Source organism: Oncorhynchus nerka, linkage group LG7, assembly GCF_034236695.1.
Source record: "Oncorhynchus nerka isolate Pitt River linkage group LG7, Oner_Uvic_2.0, whole genome shotgun sequence".
NCBI lineage: Eukaryota > Metazoa > Chordata > Actinopteri > Salmoniformes > Salmonidae > Oncorhynchus > Oncorhynchus nerka.
Window position 1 is genome coordinate 59,267,804 of NC_088402.1, and position 16,393 is coordinate 59,284,196.

Sequence of the window (16,393 nt, forward strand, 5' to 3'; positions counted from 1 at the left end):
TAAACCAACTAGGCCAATAGCTCAATAAGCTGTAACCAGGAACAATCATGATTGACTATTGTCCTAACTGATCCATCTGTCCATCTTTGTCAGATAGTTATTGATATTGTCAAAGATGTAGTTAAACATGAAAGTGGTAACTAACATACGGTGTTTGTTATGAATTAATTACTTAAATACGGGCATTTTCTTGAATGGTATTTTACAGACCAGTTAATATTCAATACTGGCAAAGACAAACATATTTGCTTAATTTATTGTGTTTCTTGTGATATTATAATGTAATACATATGAAATGTCAATATCGAATTAATTATATTACTCCAAATCGATTGCCAAATTCTCTATCACGACTATGGAACTCTGCGATAGCACCATCCGTGACTGCGCAAAACCAACGCCCGTAAACATCTCGTTAGGTCAACGTTAGCGAAAGCAGCTAACTCTTGAGCACTGCAACAGTAGCAGCCATTTCTGAAATCTGAAAACAAAAGGTAAGGCGAGAATCTATTCAAAAAGTGTCACGTTCGCTAGCTACTATAAAAACAGACAGATAGGTGCCTCTGTGACTAGTTAACAAGCAACCCACTGCTCCTCACTATGCAAGCTAGCTAGTAGCAGACCGTAAACACTGGATGCTTCAATATGTCCGTCGTCGTAACGTGCGTGCCGTGCTCGGTAAAGATTACGTTATTTTATCACCACGACGTAGCGTTCGCTGTCTGTACGTGAACTGCCAAGCTAAAACGTAGCTACAGCCTGTGAAATTGAATTTCTAATGTATGGTTTATCTAACGTTGTAAAATATCCAGCTAAATTACGTCTCCCTATCTGTATCGGCATGCCCTGTTTGGGCCTAGTTTGCTTGCTAAACATTTAGCTAGCTAGCTACTTAGCAAACTTCTTACGCCATAAATAGTGCTATTGCTAGCTACAGCACAGAACAAGCTGCAATGAGAACTGTGTAGGTAACAACTAACTCGCTCAATAATAGCATTGATGTGATATTGATTAGTTAGCCAGGCCCTCTCCACAACATGTATCACTAACTGCGCTAGTTTAGCTACGTAGCCAATTGAAACGGGCCTATTAAAGCCAAGCTTATGATCCCTACCGCCATAATCACCCCTGTAAGGCCAGTTGGTGGTAGCCACAATGAAGTGCCCAATAGCCCACCTCATCTCATGCAAGCTAAACCAGCCTTGAAGACATTGAAGGGAGATGTGCTCTTGAATTACAAATGTTATCATTAGCACACAACTGTGTCTTCGTATCACTTAGTGAGACCTCAACCTCCCTCATGGCATCATCTGAGGTCAATGTTCATGTGGAGGAGGTGGTAGTCGTGACAACGCCGGATGGAGCAGGGGAGGGCTCAGCTTCCGAAGTGAAGACTGTGCTGGTGGCTACAGAGCTGACCCAACCGGGGTGAGTGGTGGACACACTAGAGCTATGTATGAGGATCAGTGAATTCCCATGACTGCTTCTCCAGCCCAGCCAGGGAAGTGTTAGAGCCTGATACACAATTAATTAGTTCATTGTGTGTTTACCATACACACACCTCAGTCATTTGAGTCAGTGATACCTTATGTTACATAACACTATTTAGTGACAAGTTCTTCCTAGTCAGGTTATATATATTCAAAAGGTCAACCCTACTAGTGGTAGTAGGTTTGTAATAAAGTGTACCACTACCAAAGACGGTTATAGACTAGTCTTTGGTAGTGGTACGCTTGATTGTACCCTCTCATCTGGAGTGCTGCATATTGTTGTTGGTTTAGCACTCACTGAAGTTTGTCTATGGTTTGTAGACTCATTGGAGTTTCTCTATCTATGCCATTCAGGGAGGAACTTGCAGATGGAAGCATTGAGTCTGAAACCGATGCCACCACCACTTTGACAAAGGAGGCAATCTTAGGTAAAAAAAAAAAAATAATTAAAGTCTGACTTTTTCCACATTCTGTTACGTTACAGCCTTATTCTAAAATGTATTAGATCGTTTTTTTCTCTCATTAATCTACACACAATACCCCATAATGACAAAGAAAAAACAGGTTTTTAGACATTTTTGAAAATGTATAATAAAAAAACTGAAATACCACATTTACATAAATATTCAGACCCTTTACTCAGTACTTTGTTGAAGCACCTTTGGAAGCAATTACAGACTCAAGTCTTCTTGGGTATGACCCTACAAGCTTGTCACACCTGTATTTGGGGAGTTTCTCCCATTTCTTCTCTACAGATACTCTCAAGCTCTGTCAGGTTGGATGGGGAGTGTCACTGCACAGCTATTTTCAGGTCTCTCCAGAGATGTTCGATCGGGTTCAAATCCGCGCTCTGGCTGGGCCACTCAAGGACATTCAGAGACTTGTCCCAAAGCCACTCTGCGTTGTCTTGGCTGTGTGCTTAGACTCGTTGGCCTGTTGGAAGGTTAACCATTGCGCCAGTCTGAGGTCCTGAGTGCTCTGGAGCAGTTTTTCATCAAAGATCTCTCTGTACATTGCTCCCTTCATCTTTCCCTCGATCATGACTAGTCTGCCTTTCTCTGCCGCTGAAAAACATCCCCACAGCATGATGCTGCCACCACCATGCTTCACCGTAGGGATGGTGCCAGGTTTCCTCCAGACGTGACGCTTGGCATTCAGGCCAAAGAGTTCAATCTTAGTTTCAACAGACCAAAGAATCTTGTTTCTCCTTTAAGAGCCTTTTGGCAAACTCCAAGTTGGTTGTCATTTGCCTTTTACTGAGTAGTGGCTTCCATCTGGCCACGCTACCATAAAGGCCTGATTGGTTGAGTGCTGCAGAGATGGTTGTCCTTCTGGAAGATTATCCAATTTCCACAGAGGAACTCTGGAGCTCTGTTAGAGTGACAATCGGGTTCTTGGTCACCTCTCTGACCAAGGCCCTTCACTCCCGATTGCTCAGTTTGGCCGGGCGGCCAGTCTTGGTGGTTCCAAATTTCCATTTAAGAATGATAGAGGCCACTGTGTTCTTGGGGACCTTCAATGCTGCAGAAATGTTTTGGTACCCCTGCCCAGATCTGTGCCTTGACACAATCCTGTCTCTGAGCTCTAAGACCAATTCCTTCGACCTCATGGCTTGGATTTTGCCCTGACATGCACTGTCAACTGTGGGACCTTATATAGACAGGTGTGTGCCTTTACAAATCATGTCTAATCAATTGAATTTACCACAGGTGGACTCCAATCAAGTTGTGGACACATTTCAAGGATAATCAATGGAAACAGGATGCACCTGAGCTTAATTTTGAGTCTCATAGCAAAGGGTCTGAATGCTTATGTAAATAAGGATTTTTAATTTTTTTAAACATTTTCTAGCATTTCTAAAAACCTGTTTTCGCTTTGTCATTACAGGGTATTGTGTGTAGATTGAGGAAAACATTTATTTAATCCATTTTAGAAAAAGTTTGTAACGTGACAAAATGAGGAAAAAGTGTAAGGGTCTGAATACTTTACGAATGTACTGTAAATAATGGATCATTCTTGATATACACAGGAAACTCTTGAGTGTGAAAAAAACAGCATCGTTGCAGTTCTTGACACAAACCGTTGCGCCTACCATACCCTGTTCAAAGCACTTAAATCCCTCAATCCCTTTTGTGCACCCAGGTGCACCGGTTTGTGTCAAGAACTGCAATGCTGCTGGGTTTTTCATGCTCAACAGTTTACCGTGTGTATCAAGAATGGTCGACCACCCAACATGACACAACTGTGGGAAGCAGTGGAGTCAACATGGGCCAGCAGCCCTGTGGAAAGCTTTCAATGACTTTGTAGAGTTTTTCTTGAATTATTCTTTATCTGGCATTAGACCGTAAGCCTAAGCTTTAAGTCCTAACTGTAGTCACTCCAAATACACACCAAATGCTTTTGGGAAGTTAACGTCGATCCACTGAGGCAAAAAGGACAATGTCGGAGTATAGTTCAATAAGACAAAAGCATGCACAAGGTGTCATTGTTAGAATTGTTATGTTTCAGAAAAACATTAGGCTACTGTTAAATACACCTAAATCTTCAACAAAATAAGTGAAGAAATGTTGAAGTAAAACTGAATTGTTCAATAAATGTTCAAGAGAGAAAAAAATGGGAACTGTACAGTGCATTTTTAAAATTCGCAGGTAAGGGTCGGGTGCAGGGCTCAGATTTTCAATTTATCACATTTGGGCAGTTGTGGACGGGTTATTAGCAATTGCTGGTGGGTGCGTGTGAACAAACAGCTGTCCCGCACATCCGTACTGTATTTGTGTTTTGAAACAATCAAATAAAAGGACTGAAGTGTTATGTGTCTGTCTTCTCAGTGAAGCTGTCAGGTGAGATGGATGTGGAGGCTGACGTGGTCTACCCGGTCACCTGTGGGGACGTGAAGGCCACTCTGGTCTGGAAGAAGTTTGTTTGTCCAGGCATCAACATCAAATGTGTCCAAGTAAGTCTGATTAACTCTAGCAATTTTTTAAAACTTAACTCAGTCCTATTGGATCATGATTTTGAGGTTACTTATTCCTTTGATATGCACACCAAGGAAGGAACCTGTGGAGGTACTGATTCCTGTTCATTTGGGACAAAACGGAGGACACTACCTGAACTTATCCAATAAGAAATGCTTGTTTTATTTTTTTTTTGTGCACACCGTTTTGCTACGATGTGCACTAATGAAAACAACTCTGATGACATCTGTCTGTTTATCTGTGTTCCAGTTCAATGAGCATCTCATCAGTCCCAAGGAGTTTGTCTATATGGCTGGGAAATCTACACTGAAAGACTGGAAGAGAGCCATCCGAGTGAACGGCACAATGATCAGGTCTGTGGCTTTGAAAGGATGCATATTTGGGTTTGCACAATACATTTATAATGTGAATCACATGGCCCTCCATGCAAGTAATTTAGAATTCTTGTAGTTCCCACTGCTAAGCAAATTGGAAATGTAGATCAAAAAGTTGAAGCATTCAAAGTACTCATGCCCAAGTTATCCAAAACATGATCCTTTGCGCATGTAATCATTGTGCAATTCTCAAATGTGCCACAAGATGGCACTATGACATTACATATGATATCAGGTGATTTTTAGGGCACTAGTTCAGTATGGCTGGCCTGGGTAGTGTTCATTGGCCACCAAACTGAAGAAAAACATTTAAATTGGACTAAAACGAGGAGGGGCTTCCTGGACTTATCCAATATGAAATGCTTATTTTCGCTTTCCATTGCAAAACCTTTTAAAACATTTAACGTTGTGTGCCCTAATGCAGGGGTTTCAAAAATCTGTCCTGGGCCCCTCCCTGGCTGCACGTTTTGGTTTTTGTCCTAGCACTCACTTCACAGCTGATTGAATAACCAACTCATCATCAAGTTTTATTTTATTTTTTATCAGCGTTGTAGTGTTGGGGCAAAAAACAAAACGTGTACCCGAGGGGTGCCTCATGACCGACTTTGGAAAACCCTTCCCTAATGAACATGACACTGCACTTTGTTGGAAAAAAAATACTTTCTCTGATGCTGTCTTGCAGCTAAATAATGGTGTATAATACAATTCCCCATAGGAAAATCATGGACTCTGGCGAGCTGGATTTCTACCAGCACTCCAAAGTGTGCTCCAACACATGCCGCAGTACCAAGATTGACCTAGTGGGGACCAGAGTGTCACTCAGAAGCCAGCAGTCCACCGACTACGTCCCTGTCACCCCCTCCTCAGCCGACAGTAAGCACACACACACGCCTCGATTCCCTCAAACCCTCTTATGTGTGGCATTTTTTGTGTAAAATTTTAAGTTATTCAAAGCTTACGATTTTGTTGTTCTAGTGAACGGATCACAGGCCACGTTTCCAACAGAAGTATCATCAGACGAGACCACAGAATGGGTCACGGCCATAGGAGGTGAGTTTGAACTCTGAGTTATCATTTTAAATGTCAAAAGTTTTTAGCCTGCCTTCTTCTTCCAACTTACCACTATGCTTAGAAATGAGGCTAGGTGACCGCTCAAAGTTCAATAATCAGACAAGCAATCAGGTAATGGACCAACTATTTGTCTAATCACCTGAGACAGTGCTAAAGCACTTAGATCCATTGACTGTTATAATTGTGACCATGTTGTACACTGACTCTCTATATACTGGCAATTCACAAGTCTAGCAATCTGGTTTAAACAGTGCTTTATCCAACTCTTTGAATATCTATTTGAGACTATATAGTTGATTGTATAGAAGCAACTCCATGATGTGTGTTTGCATTTTTCCAGAGGACTCTGTGACGTTCTGGAGGGGTCTGAAGGAGGCAGGGCTGCTGGAGGAGGTGGTGGAGGACTTCCAGAAGGAGATCCAGGAGGTGCTAAAGGGCATGCAGGAGCGCATCACCGAGCCTCCCCTGCAAGTTAATGGTCAGTTTCATATTGTTGGATGATCATAAGGGATATTTCACTCAAATATTTTTATAAAATGTATTCATTACGGTATTTCACTCTGTAATATTGCTATACTAGCTTGTATGTTTCCCCCATTTATTGAACATAGTCATGTGGGAGCTGATGGGGGAGCTGATGCTAATGGGAGTGGGAGCTGATCCTAATGCCATTCTAACTTCAATCCTGTCTTTTCATCTCCCTACTCTCTGTGTTGGACCTTGACTTCTCAGACGCTGTGCTGCTGAACAACATAGTGCAGAACTTTGGCATGCTCGACCTGGTTAAGAAGGTGCTGGCCAGTCACAAGAGCCAGATGGACCGATATAGGGAGCAGTATTCACGCAGTCTTGTCGGTGAGTTAAATGCTCACAATAACATTCTTCATTATTGTGTGTTTTTATGGGGTTTTCTAGACAGTCTTTACATTATTTTTTGTAGACATCATTATTTTTGTTGCAACTGGGTTAGAAGCAGCTCCTTGAGCAAATAATGGGAAATGTTACTGTTTGGCCTAGGTGTGTATTAAGTTTGACCGCTTTCTCTTGCCGTAGCTCTGGAGCAGCAGTGTGACGAGCACAGGAAACGTGCCAAGGAGCTGAAAAGCAAATCCCAACACCTCAACAATGTCCTCATGAACCTGACTCCTGTGGCCACGCCACCCACGCCGAAACGCCCCCGCCTCACCCGCGCCGTCTCAGGCCCCGCCGTTATGTCCAGCGCCCCCACCCAGATCACCCTGCCCCTCACCCAGCTCACGGGCCTGCCTGCTGGGTGCAAAGTTCTCTCGATGGGTGGAGCGGTTGGTGCCGGCCAGCAGACCTACACGGTGCTGACATCCCCCGTGGGCGAGTTGGGCCCAGATGCCTCCAATCTGACGGTACTCTCTTCAGCCGCTGCCGTTCAGGAGGGCGCCGCCGCCACCACGGCCTTCATCAAGATGGTCAGCCCGGGCTACCAGCTAATCACGCTGCCTGCCGCGCTGGGAACCCAGCTACAGGGCTTTGCAGGGGGCACGCTCCAGGGCACCCCCACCATGGTGGCAATGCCCATGGGTAACAACGCGCTGCAGGGTATGGCAGCAGTAACGGCATTGGATACACAGGTGGACGTTCAGGTGCAGGAAGCCAAGGAGACGGTGGAGGTGGAGAGTTAGAGAGATGTACTACTCCTATATTATTACACACACACAGCAGGAACTGAGGCCCCGTTTGTCCTCACTGGTTTAAGTGCTGGAACCAGTGTAGGTCTAGTGGTGGTGAACTATGAAGCACCCATCTCAGTAAAACTTTATAAAGATGACTTAAAACATTTCTAACAACGTATACATGCACTGCCCGTTTTAGTCGTAAGAACCAGCACGTGTGTGTATGTTTTTTCCCAACATGCAAGTAGATGCCATCCCTGCTCAAAAGTCATGATCTTAGCTCTTCTCAGGTGTCAATTTTCACAGGGGTGTACGTGCCATGTTCACATTATTTCTTTACATTATGCTAAAAATGTAGATTCTACAAATGCTCATCTTTCAATGTCAGAATTATTTTTCATTTCAGCGATGAATTAACTGTATATATCTTTTTGTTGAATATTACAATATTAATTATGTTGGGTTCTGAAAATGAGATGCAAGACTTTGCTCACACACAGTATCAGCGCATGTGCGCAGGTTCGCCTCAGGCTGTTAGAGCGTAGCAGCCAGGGAACCAAAACAGAGGAGAAGTTGAGCCTCGTGCTTCAACTCTCTTAGTGGTTGCGGAAATTGACCCACAATGCTGTTTACTTAATGCATCTATGTCATATCGCTGAGTCTACTTTTTAAAGCTTTGAACAAATTGAAAGTGAACAAACTGGTTGTTTTGTTGGACTTGTAAGAGTGTACACTTTGTAAATAAATTTGCTAAATTCTTCAATCTTTGTAATTTGTTAGGGCTATGAGTTTTTGTCGATTAGAACAGTTCAATGTTAGTCGTGTTTCCACTGTAGTGTACTCTGAAATGACTGAAGTCTACAGTGCATTCGGAAAGTATTCAGACCTCTTTCCCTTATTTCACATTTTGTTACGTTACAGCCTTATTCCAAAATGGATTCAATCGTTTTTTTTTTACTCAATCTACACACAATACCCAATAATGACAAAGAATAACAGGTTTAGTAATATTTGCTAATTTATTCCAAATAAAAAAACTGAACTCAACATCAGCATAAGTATTCAGACCCTTTACTTTGTTGAAGCAACTTTGGCAGTGATTACATCCTCGAGTCTTCTTGGATGTAAGGCTACACTGAAAGCTTGGCACACCTGTATTTGGGGAGTTTCTCTCATTCCTCTCTGCAGATCCTCTCAAGCTCTGTCAGGTTGGATGGGGAGTGTCTGCTGCACAGCTATTTTCAGGTCTCTCCAGAGATGTTCGATCGGGTTCACTCAGGGCTAGGGTTGCACATTTTGGGGAATATGAATATTCAGAGGTGGAAACTTTCCGTGGGAATTAACATGCAAATTAATACCATTTAAATGTACAGGGGGGCAAAAAAAGTATTTAGTCAGCCACCAATTGTGCAAGTTCTCCCACTTAAAAAGATGAGGCCTGTAATTTTCATCATAGGTACACTTCAACTATGAAAAAAAAATCCAGAAAATCACATTGTAGGATTTTTAATGAATTTATTTGCAAATTATGGTGGAAAATAAGTATTTGGTCAATAACAAAAGTTTATCTCAATACTTTGTTATATACCCTTTGTTGGCAATGACAGAGGTCAAACGTCTTCACAAGGTTTTCACACACTGTTGCTGGTATTTTGGCCCATTCCTCCATGCAGATCTCCTCTAGAGCAGTGATGTTTTGGGGCTGTTGCTGGGCAACACGGACTTTCAACTCCCTCCAAAGATTTTCTATGGGGTTGAGATCTGGAGACTGGCTAGGCCACTCCAGGACCTTGAAATGCTTCTTACGAAACCACTCCTTCGTTGCCCGGGCGGTGTGTTTGGGATCATTGTCATGCTGAAAGGCATCTTCAATGCCCTTGCTGATGGAAGGAGGTTTTCACTCAAAATCTCACGATACATGGCCCCATTCATTCTTTCCTTTACACGGATCAGTCGTCCTGGTCCCTTTGCAGAAAAACAGCCCCAAAGCATGATGTTTCCACCCCCATGCTTCACAGTAGGTATGGTGTTCTTTGGATGCAACACAACGAGTTGAGTTTTTACCAAAAAATTATATTTTGGTTTCATCTGACCATATGATATTCTCCCAATCTTCTTCTGGATCATCCAAATGCTCTCTAGCAAACTTCAGACGGGCCTGGACATGTACTGGCTTAAGCAGGGGGACACGTCTGGCACTGCAGGATTTGAGTCCCTGGCGGCGTAGTGTGTTACTGATGGTAGGCTTTGTTACTTTGGTCCCAGCTCTCTGTAGATCATTGACTAGGTCCCCCGGTGTGGTTCTGGGATTTCTGCTCACCGTTGTGATCATTTTGACCCCACGGGGTCTTGCGTGGAGCCCCAGATCGAGGGAGATTATCAGTGGTCTTTTATGTCTTCCATTTCCTAATAATTGCTCCCACAGTTGATTTCTTCAAACCAAGCTGCTTACCTATTGCTGCTTACCTATTGCAGATTCAGTCTTTCCAGCCTGGTGCAGGTCTACAATTTAGTTTCTGGTGTCCTTTGACAGCTCTTTGGTCTTGGCCTGAGTGGAGTTTAGAGTGTGACTGTTTGAGGTTGTGGACAGGTGTCTTTTATACTGATAACAAGTTCAAACAGGTGCCATTACAGGTGGAGGACAGAGGAGCCATAATTTGCAAATAAATTCATAAAAAATCCTACAATGTGATTTTCTGGATTTTCTTTCTCTCATTTTGTCTGTCATAGTTGAAGTGTACCTATGATGAAAATTACAGGCTCTCATCTTTTTAAGTGGTAAAACTTGCACAATTGGTGGCTGACTAAATAGTATTTTGCCCCACTGTAGATGTTTTTTGCATTGGACATATTTACCATATGATATGAAGACAAACATAAACCTTTTACCTTATCATAAGTAGACATAATTGCAAATGATTACATCCTTCCAATAGAAAAAAAACGATTTAGTTACAAATTGAACTTTAATTAAATGAGTTGACTCTTCACATGGGATGATTTCATTGAACAACAAAAGAAAGGGAATATTGAATGATCCCCAATGATCCATCACATCTCCCAAAAACGTTTTCAACATACATAAACATAAACATTCAACATAAACAGTTAATTCATTCTGTTGTGGCGATTCAGAAGATTACTCGACAAAGTCATATGGGAGTTTCATGTAAATATAGTGTTTTTTCTTCCTGCTTTTTATTTGTAAAAGTAGTTTAATATGAAGATTGGTGCAGTTTTATTTTTGGCTTATTGGGTTGAAATGAAATGATACCAGATTACTTTAGAAAAAATTGGCATTGACTGATCAGATCAAATGGTGATATAAAGAGCATTGTGTTGAACACGATGTTTAACAGTGAGAATCGCAGAATGGTGAATTTACTAAATTACAGAGTTTGACTGTGTGATATTAGGTTGCTTCTTGTGTAAATATTTTCCTTCTGGATTTTAATGATTTGTATGTAAAATGATAGTCTAGAAAACAAAGCTTTGGTTGTCTTCCTCTCAGGCTTCCATGTCTTCTCCCTGGACCTCCTCAATGTCCACCTCTTGAACATCAGACTCAGAGTCCTCATCTTCACTGTCACTTTCCAACCTTGTTGAGGATGGCTCATTGTCAGGCTCAAAAAGCCTCAAATTTGCCCCGATGGCCACCAATTTTTCCACCCTTTTATTGCTCAGCCTGTTGTGTGCTTTGGTGTGTGTTGCACCAGTTGCACTCTGAGGCGGCTGATGTTGGTGGGATTTGGAGGATGATGGAGGCAACAGGGGAAAGAGCCTCAGATCCACAAAGTCCCTTCCACCAGGTGGCTGATGAGATATGTTGGCATGACTGCCATATTGCATCTCCATCCCAAAGCCCTTGCTTGGAAGTGTACTTCACCAGACTCTCAAGAACCTTGCCCTCATCCAGGCCAAGATGGCGAGACACGGTAGTGATGACACCATAGGCCTTGTTGATCTCTGCACCAGACAGGATGCTCTTGCTGCTATAACTTGATGACCCTTCACATACCTAACCATTTCCTTGGCTCTCTTGTAGAGTGTATCCATTGTTTTCAGTGCCATGATGTGCTTGAAGAGTACAAAGTTGTCATCAAGGTAAAGGGTGGCTACTTTGAAGAATCTATTTGTTTAACCCTTTTTTTGGTTACTACATGATTCCATGTGTTATTTCATGGTTTTAATGTCTTCACCACTATTCTACAATGTAGAAAATAGTACAAATAAAGAAAAACCCTTGAATGAGTAGGCGTTTTCAAACTTTTGACTGGTACTGTATTTTTCTTCTGACCAGAAGATAGCTGTTTTAGAGCTTGTTTTGTGCGAGAATTCATCACTTGTCTTCTCTAATTCACCAAATGATCATGCCCCAGCTTGATTGGCAAGCATTCAAGCAAGCTAGTATACTTGACTCGTAAATGTTACCGGGCTAGTCGTGCTGCAACGAAATAGGTAAGCTTGACGTTTTGATGTTGAAATATGGCGTGTTTTAGCACAGTCAATATTATTTATTTTTTAACTTCGTTACCTGCTTGGAAGTCTGTTATATTATTTAATCGGTATGTTACAATAGCCTGCCTATACGTTTTCTAAACAAGTTTTCAGACGTGTCGCTATTCCACTAGCCCCTTACCTTGATATCAGAACTTACCGATAGGGGGCACTAAAGTCTTAACTTTGTTTCTTTGTATATTCATGTTTGGCCAGCGACTGCCGGCAGGTGCGTTGGCTTTGGGTGCACTACGGCATATGAAGTCAGATGACATCAAACCTGGATAACAGTTGCTGGACTCAATGCTGACCGCTCAACAGTGAGTTTGATATGTCCTTGTATCCATGTCATTGATTTAAATTGATGGGAATATTATGCTTCAACTTAAAATGTTTGATGGATTCTTAGAATAGCCATTGCAATCAGTGAACTTCAAAGGCTACAACATTTTATTCAATGTTTTATTCAATGTAAATCATTCGAGCGGACTCCATTGCAGCATTGGCGCTCCCAATGCTCAACGTTCCGCGCTGTCCTCTTGGCAACGAAGGCCTACTCTTGGGCTACTCGTCCACAAGATGGTGCTAGTACACTTCCACTCATCCTCACGACTCAATTTAGGGTGATGATTTTAATTAAGAAATGTATTTTCATGTTAAAAATGAGACCACTGATGTAAGGTCCATATCATCCTCTATGTACGCTATGCTGTAGGCCTAGTTTTTGCTGTTGTTATTCTTTATGTTTGTTGAAATATTACAGTTATCTCATTAGTATATGTATTTGTTTTCTCTCCGAATGGTAACAGGTGGTGGCCAAGGATGTGTCTGCGTGTTTACGCGTTTGGTCACCTTTGGCGCTACAAGGTGAATGGCAAGATGTCGATTTCAATTGTGTAGGTTGTATGGTAGCCTACGTACATACATCAGGCGTGCGTGTGGGTGGCTGGATGGTTTGTGTGCTTGCGTTCAATGAGTCATTTTGGAGTTTGATAATCAATTCGCCTAGACATTTTTTTTTTCATTCAAGCGACACAAACAAGTTTTACTTACGACTTTGACAAATAAAGTATTTATTCAATGATTTATTAAACAAGCATCATATATTGTAATAAATAATATTTTACTAATAACACAGAAATGAATTGGTTCGTCACGGGTAAGTCCGTAACACAGAAAGCGTTTAAACATGACTGACACAAGCAGATAGGCCTATTGGCCTTTGCTTTACAGATATGAAATCTGCCGCAACAATGTGCAACCAGGTAAGCAGTAGGCTATAGGTAGCACACATACGGATAATCGTGAGAATTCAAGTGAATTAGCGAAAGAAGTTCGTTTTTTCTATAGACCAAAGTCATCATATGAACTAGGCTCCTCATCTGAACGAACGGACAATTTGTAGTGGCGACGTAGAAAGCCACCGTACCTCTTCTGATTGTCCCACTTCAAGGTGTTCAAGTTGTTCAACTTTGGCCGAATCCTTCGCATGAAACCTCCATATCGCTTTTGTAACTCCTCTCGACTACCTTGCTCCCTGGAGTCACTTCTCTTTGACTTTGTCTTTGGACCAAATTTGCGTAAGAACCCTCCATAACGTTTGACTTTGTTTATTGCTGCAGCTTCATCATCATCGAACATTCCCATCTCGTTTTCAGAATCAACATCTCCGCCCTGATAGTCCTCCGAAAACTCCGAGAGGTCTCTCTCTCCAAATTTTCTAAGCAAGTCCTGGTATTTCTTAGGGAACGCGTATGCTCCTTTGTAAACGCCATTTTCGCGCCACGGAGAGGTTAACAATTTGTTTTTGTTTTTGTCAATTCGTTTAATGAATCCACCGTAACGCTTGACCACGTTTGCAATTGAAGCGTCTTGGTCGTCCTCCCTCTCTGGCGTGGACCGCGGACCCGCATCTTCATCGCTGAACTCCGAGCCCACTGCGCGCGATTGTTGAGTCTTCCCGCATTTGTCTAACTCGGCAGTGGTCAGTAGAGTTCCCTCACATTCCAAGGTACAAGTCTGAAAGGAAAATGCAAAGAGCAGTGAGTAAAACTCGGCCAATTTACTAACCACATTATGAGAAGGCTAGAAAAGAAAAAGATTAGGCAGAACGAGAATAATATATTTACCTACACTCAGTTCTATGTCTTTGTTGGTTTACTACAGAAAACATTTAATCTGAGTTTGTCATTAATTTGTGCCCACAGGCTTCTGTAGAACACATTTGGGAAAAATGGCAAGTTTGTCCGGAGACAATTCTCACTCGCTTCCACAATCCACGCGTGCTCTCCATGGTGCTGAAATGGGCCACGAGCCTTTGCGCACCGCAACAACAAGCTCAACGCTCTACGATTTTTGATTAACAAAAATTACACCATCATAGATACATAAACACACATCAACGTAAAACAACACTTTCTGTTTGTTTCCATTGGATAAAAGCAAAGTTATCTTGTCATGATGTAAAGCAAATCTTACCAGACTGTTGACTGGGATGTCTGTATTGAGGATTTGTTGCGCGCATTGCAGACAATGGGAAGAGCAGTCTGCTTGGGTCGAAGATGGCAAGCTAAGTATCAACACCAGGACATACCACTCCATTTTGCCAAATCCCTGAAATGAAGGAGAAAACGCGAAGAAAATGTCATATTCACTTGCCAGGGAAAATTTAACACTTGCCTATGAGATTTAGACTTATCACAGATTTGTTTTTAAATATCCTTCGACAAATAAGCATGTATTTGTTTTGAACTTTGATTAGTCTTTGTTTCAATTCCATGTTAGTGGCACAACTTTTCTCTCTTTTGATTGATCAAGCACCATGCGTAATGGTGTGGCCACCACGCTATTCAATTAGTCTACGATGTTAACTGCCAACAGTTTACCAAATTGTAATAGGCTAGTATAATTCTTCACGGGAGCATTTCGATTAATAAACAGGACATTTGCAAGTCCATTACTGATGATAAAATACAGTAATTGCGAGTAACAGCTGCAATCCCACGACTAACAAATGTTATTATTTGTAAATATTATAACGCCAGTACAACACGGTAATAACCAGACTAACAAAAATAGAATAATAAATAAAATATAAATACCGCAGTAATGTTGGATAATTGTTTCAACCCAGGCGTGGAGAGGTGCAGGTGGAACAGGAGCACATATGATGCAAGTCAGTGTATGTTCTTCCCCAACAGTTATTTTTCTTTTGACTGGCTTGTCGTCTTTCTTTTTATTGACGGAATCTTCGTCGTGTCACTGAAGAACATCAGAATAGCTTCTATTAAGTGACCAATGGGAGATAAATATTGCGCAAATAAGCCCACTCGTGCCCGTCACCGCCTCTCTCCCTCCCCCTCTCTATTTTCTGACGCCCACTCAACATTCGCTTCAGAAACTTGGCAACTCAATAATCACACACGTTCTAACACATTCATAGAGGTTATTGGGTTACAATAGGTAATTGCGAGGAGTTGCACTTTCAATAGGGTTCTTGAATGGTCATAACCGCATATGTTTTCTTTGTGTCAAGTAGTGTAAACAGGAAGTCTTCAATATAGAGAAATCACAATGAGCTTTATTTCAAGATCACATCCTGGTAATTGGAGCTCATTGAAAGAGCAAGGATGCAGAATGGTCTCCCCTCACGTTATTTATTTGAATCGGGGAGAAACCTTGGAGTTGTAACAAACATTCAGGAGCACAGCTGACCACTCCCGAAGACCATCAACTGAATTGGACTGTCATGTTTTGATATAGGCCTATCTTTTCATTATATGTATTTTTTTGTACCAATACCAGAATAAATGACAAATTCAGTAGTAGGATTTCAAGAACACATTTAAAATAGTTTTTTGTTGTTGAAATATTTACATGATAAAATAAAATGCCCGAATATATATTTTGTAAAAAGTTTAACGAACATGCTTGGTCTTACATTGGCCTACGCATCTTGGCCCTAATAAAAATGCTTAAATACATGAATCCAAAACACATGTATTGAACAACAATAATAATCATTTAATTACATTTAATTCGAAATGTATAGTGTAAATCCAAGCAAGAAGTTAATGTGATAACTTCGATATCTGATGATCAAAGTAGGTCATAAGCAGAGAAGTAGCATATACTTGAAATTAGTGAAACATTCTGTCTTGTCAGAAAGGACTGCCAGAGAAGGATGCAAAGTGGGAATGAGTATCTGGCAGGTGTGAGTGAATGGAATCCCCAGTTATTCCTGAGAAATGATTTGTGAGAAATGTTATTTTGCACCGATTAACGCTGTTCCATATTGGCTTTTTAGTAGACAGAACCTTTGTATCTTCTTTGATTTTTCG

The 16,393-nt window shown here is 41.5% G+C and overlaps 2 protein-coding genes across 3 annotated transcripts; one reads left to right on the forward strand and one right to left on the reverse strand.

Moving 5' to 3' along the window:
• Positions 1 to 385: 385 nt before the first annotated feature.
• On the forward strand, positions 386 to 8,319 carry LOC115132070 (glucocorticoid modulatory element-binding protein 2-like). Of its 2 annotated transcripts, XM_029664300.2 has the most exons (10): positions 386 to 494; positions 1,282 to 1,428; positions 1,845 to 1,918; positions 4,319 to 4,443; positions 4,715 to 4,818; positions 5,555 to 5,712; positions 5,815 to 5,889; positions 6,251 to 6,388; positions 6,643 to 6,765; positions 6,964 to 8,319. In XM_029664300.2, the coding sequence occupies exons 2-10, from the start codon at positions 1,301 to 1,303 to the stop codon at positions 7,563 to 7,565; spliced, it is 1,527 nt and encodes a 508-aa protein (XP_029520160.1). In that variant the 5' UTR covers positions 386 to 494; positions 1,282 to 1,300; the 3' UTR covers positions 7,566 to 8,319. The 2 variants fall into 2 exon arrangements, with proteins under 2 accessions (XP_029520160.1, XP_029520159.1); XM_029664299.2 differs by lacking the exon at positions 386 to 494 and having other exon boundaries at positions 502 to 1,428.
• Positions 8,320 to 13,102: 4,783 nt separating this feature from the next.
• On the reverse strand, positions 13,103 to 15,324 carry pdyn (prodynorphin). The gene is made up of 3 exons (XM_029665537.2): positions 15,155 to 15,324; positions 14,532 to 14,666; positions 13,103 to 14,072 (listed from the first exon to the last, which is right to left on the reverse strand). The coding sequence occupies exons 2-3, from the start codon at positions 14,652 to 14,654 to the stop codon at positions 13,398 to 13,400; spliced, it is 798 nt and encodes a 265-aa protein (XP_029521397.1). The 5' UTR covers positions 14,655 to 14,666; positions 15,155 to 15,324; the 3' UTR covers positions 13,103 to 13,397.
• Positions 15,325 to 16,393: the final 1,069 nt, after the last annotated feature.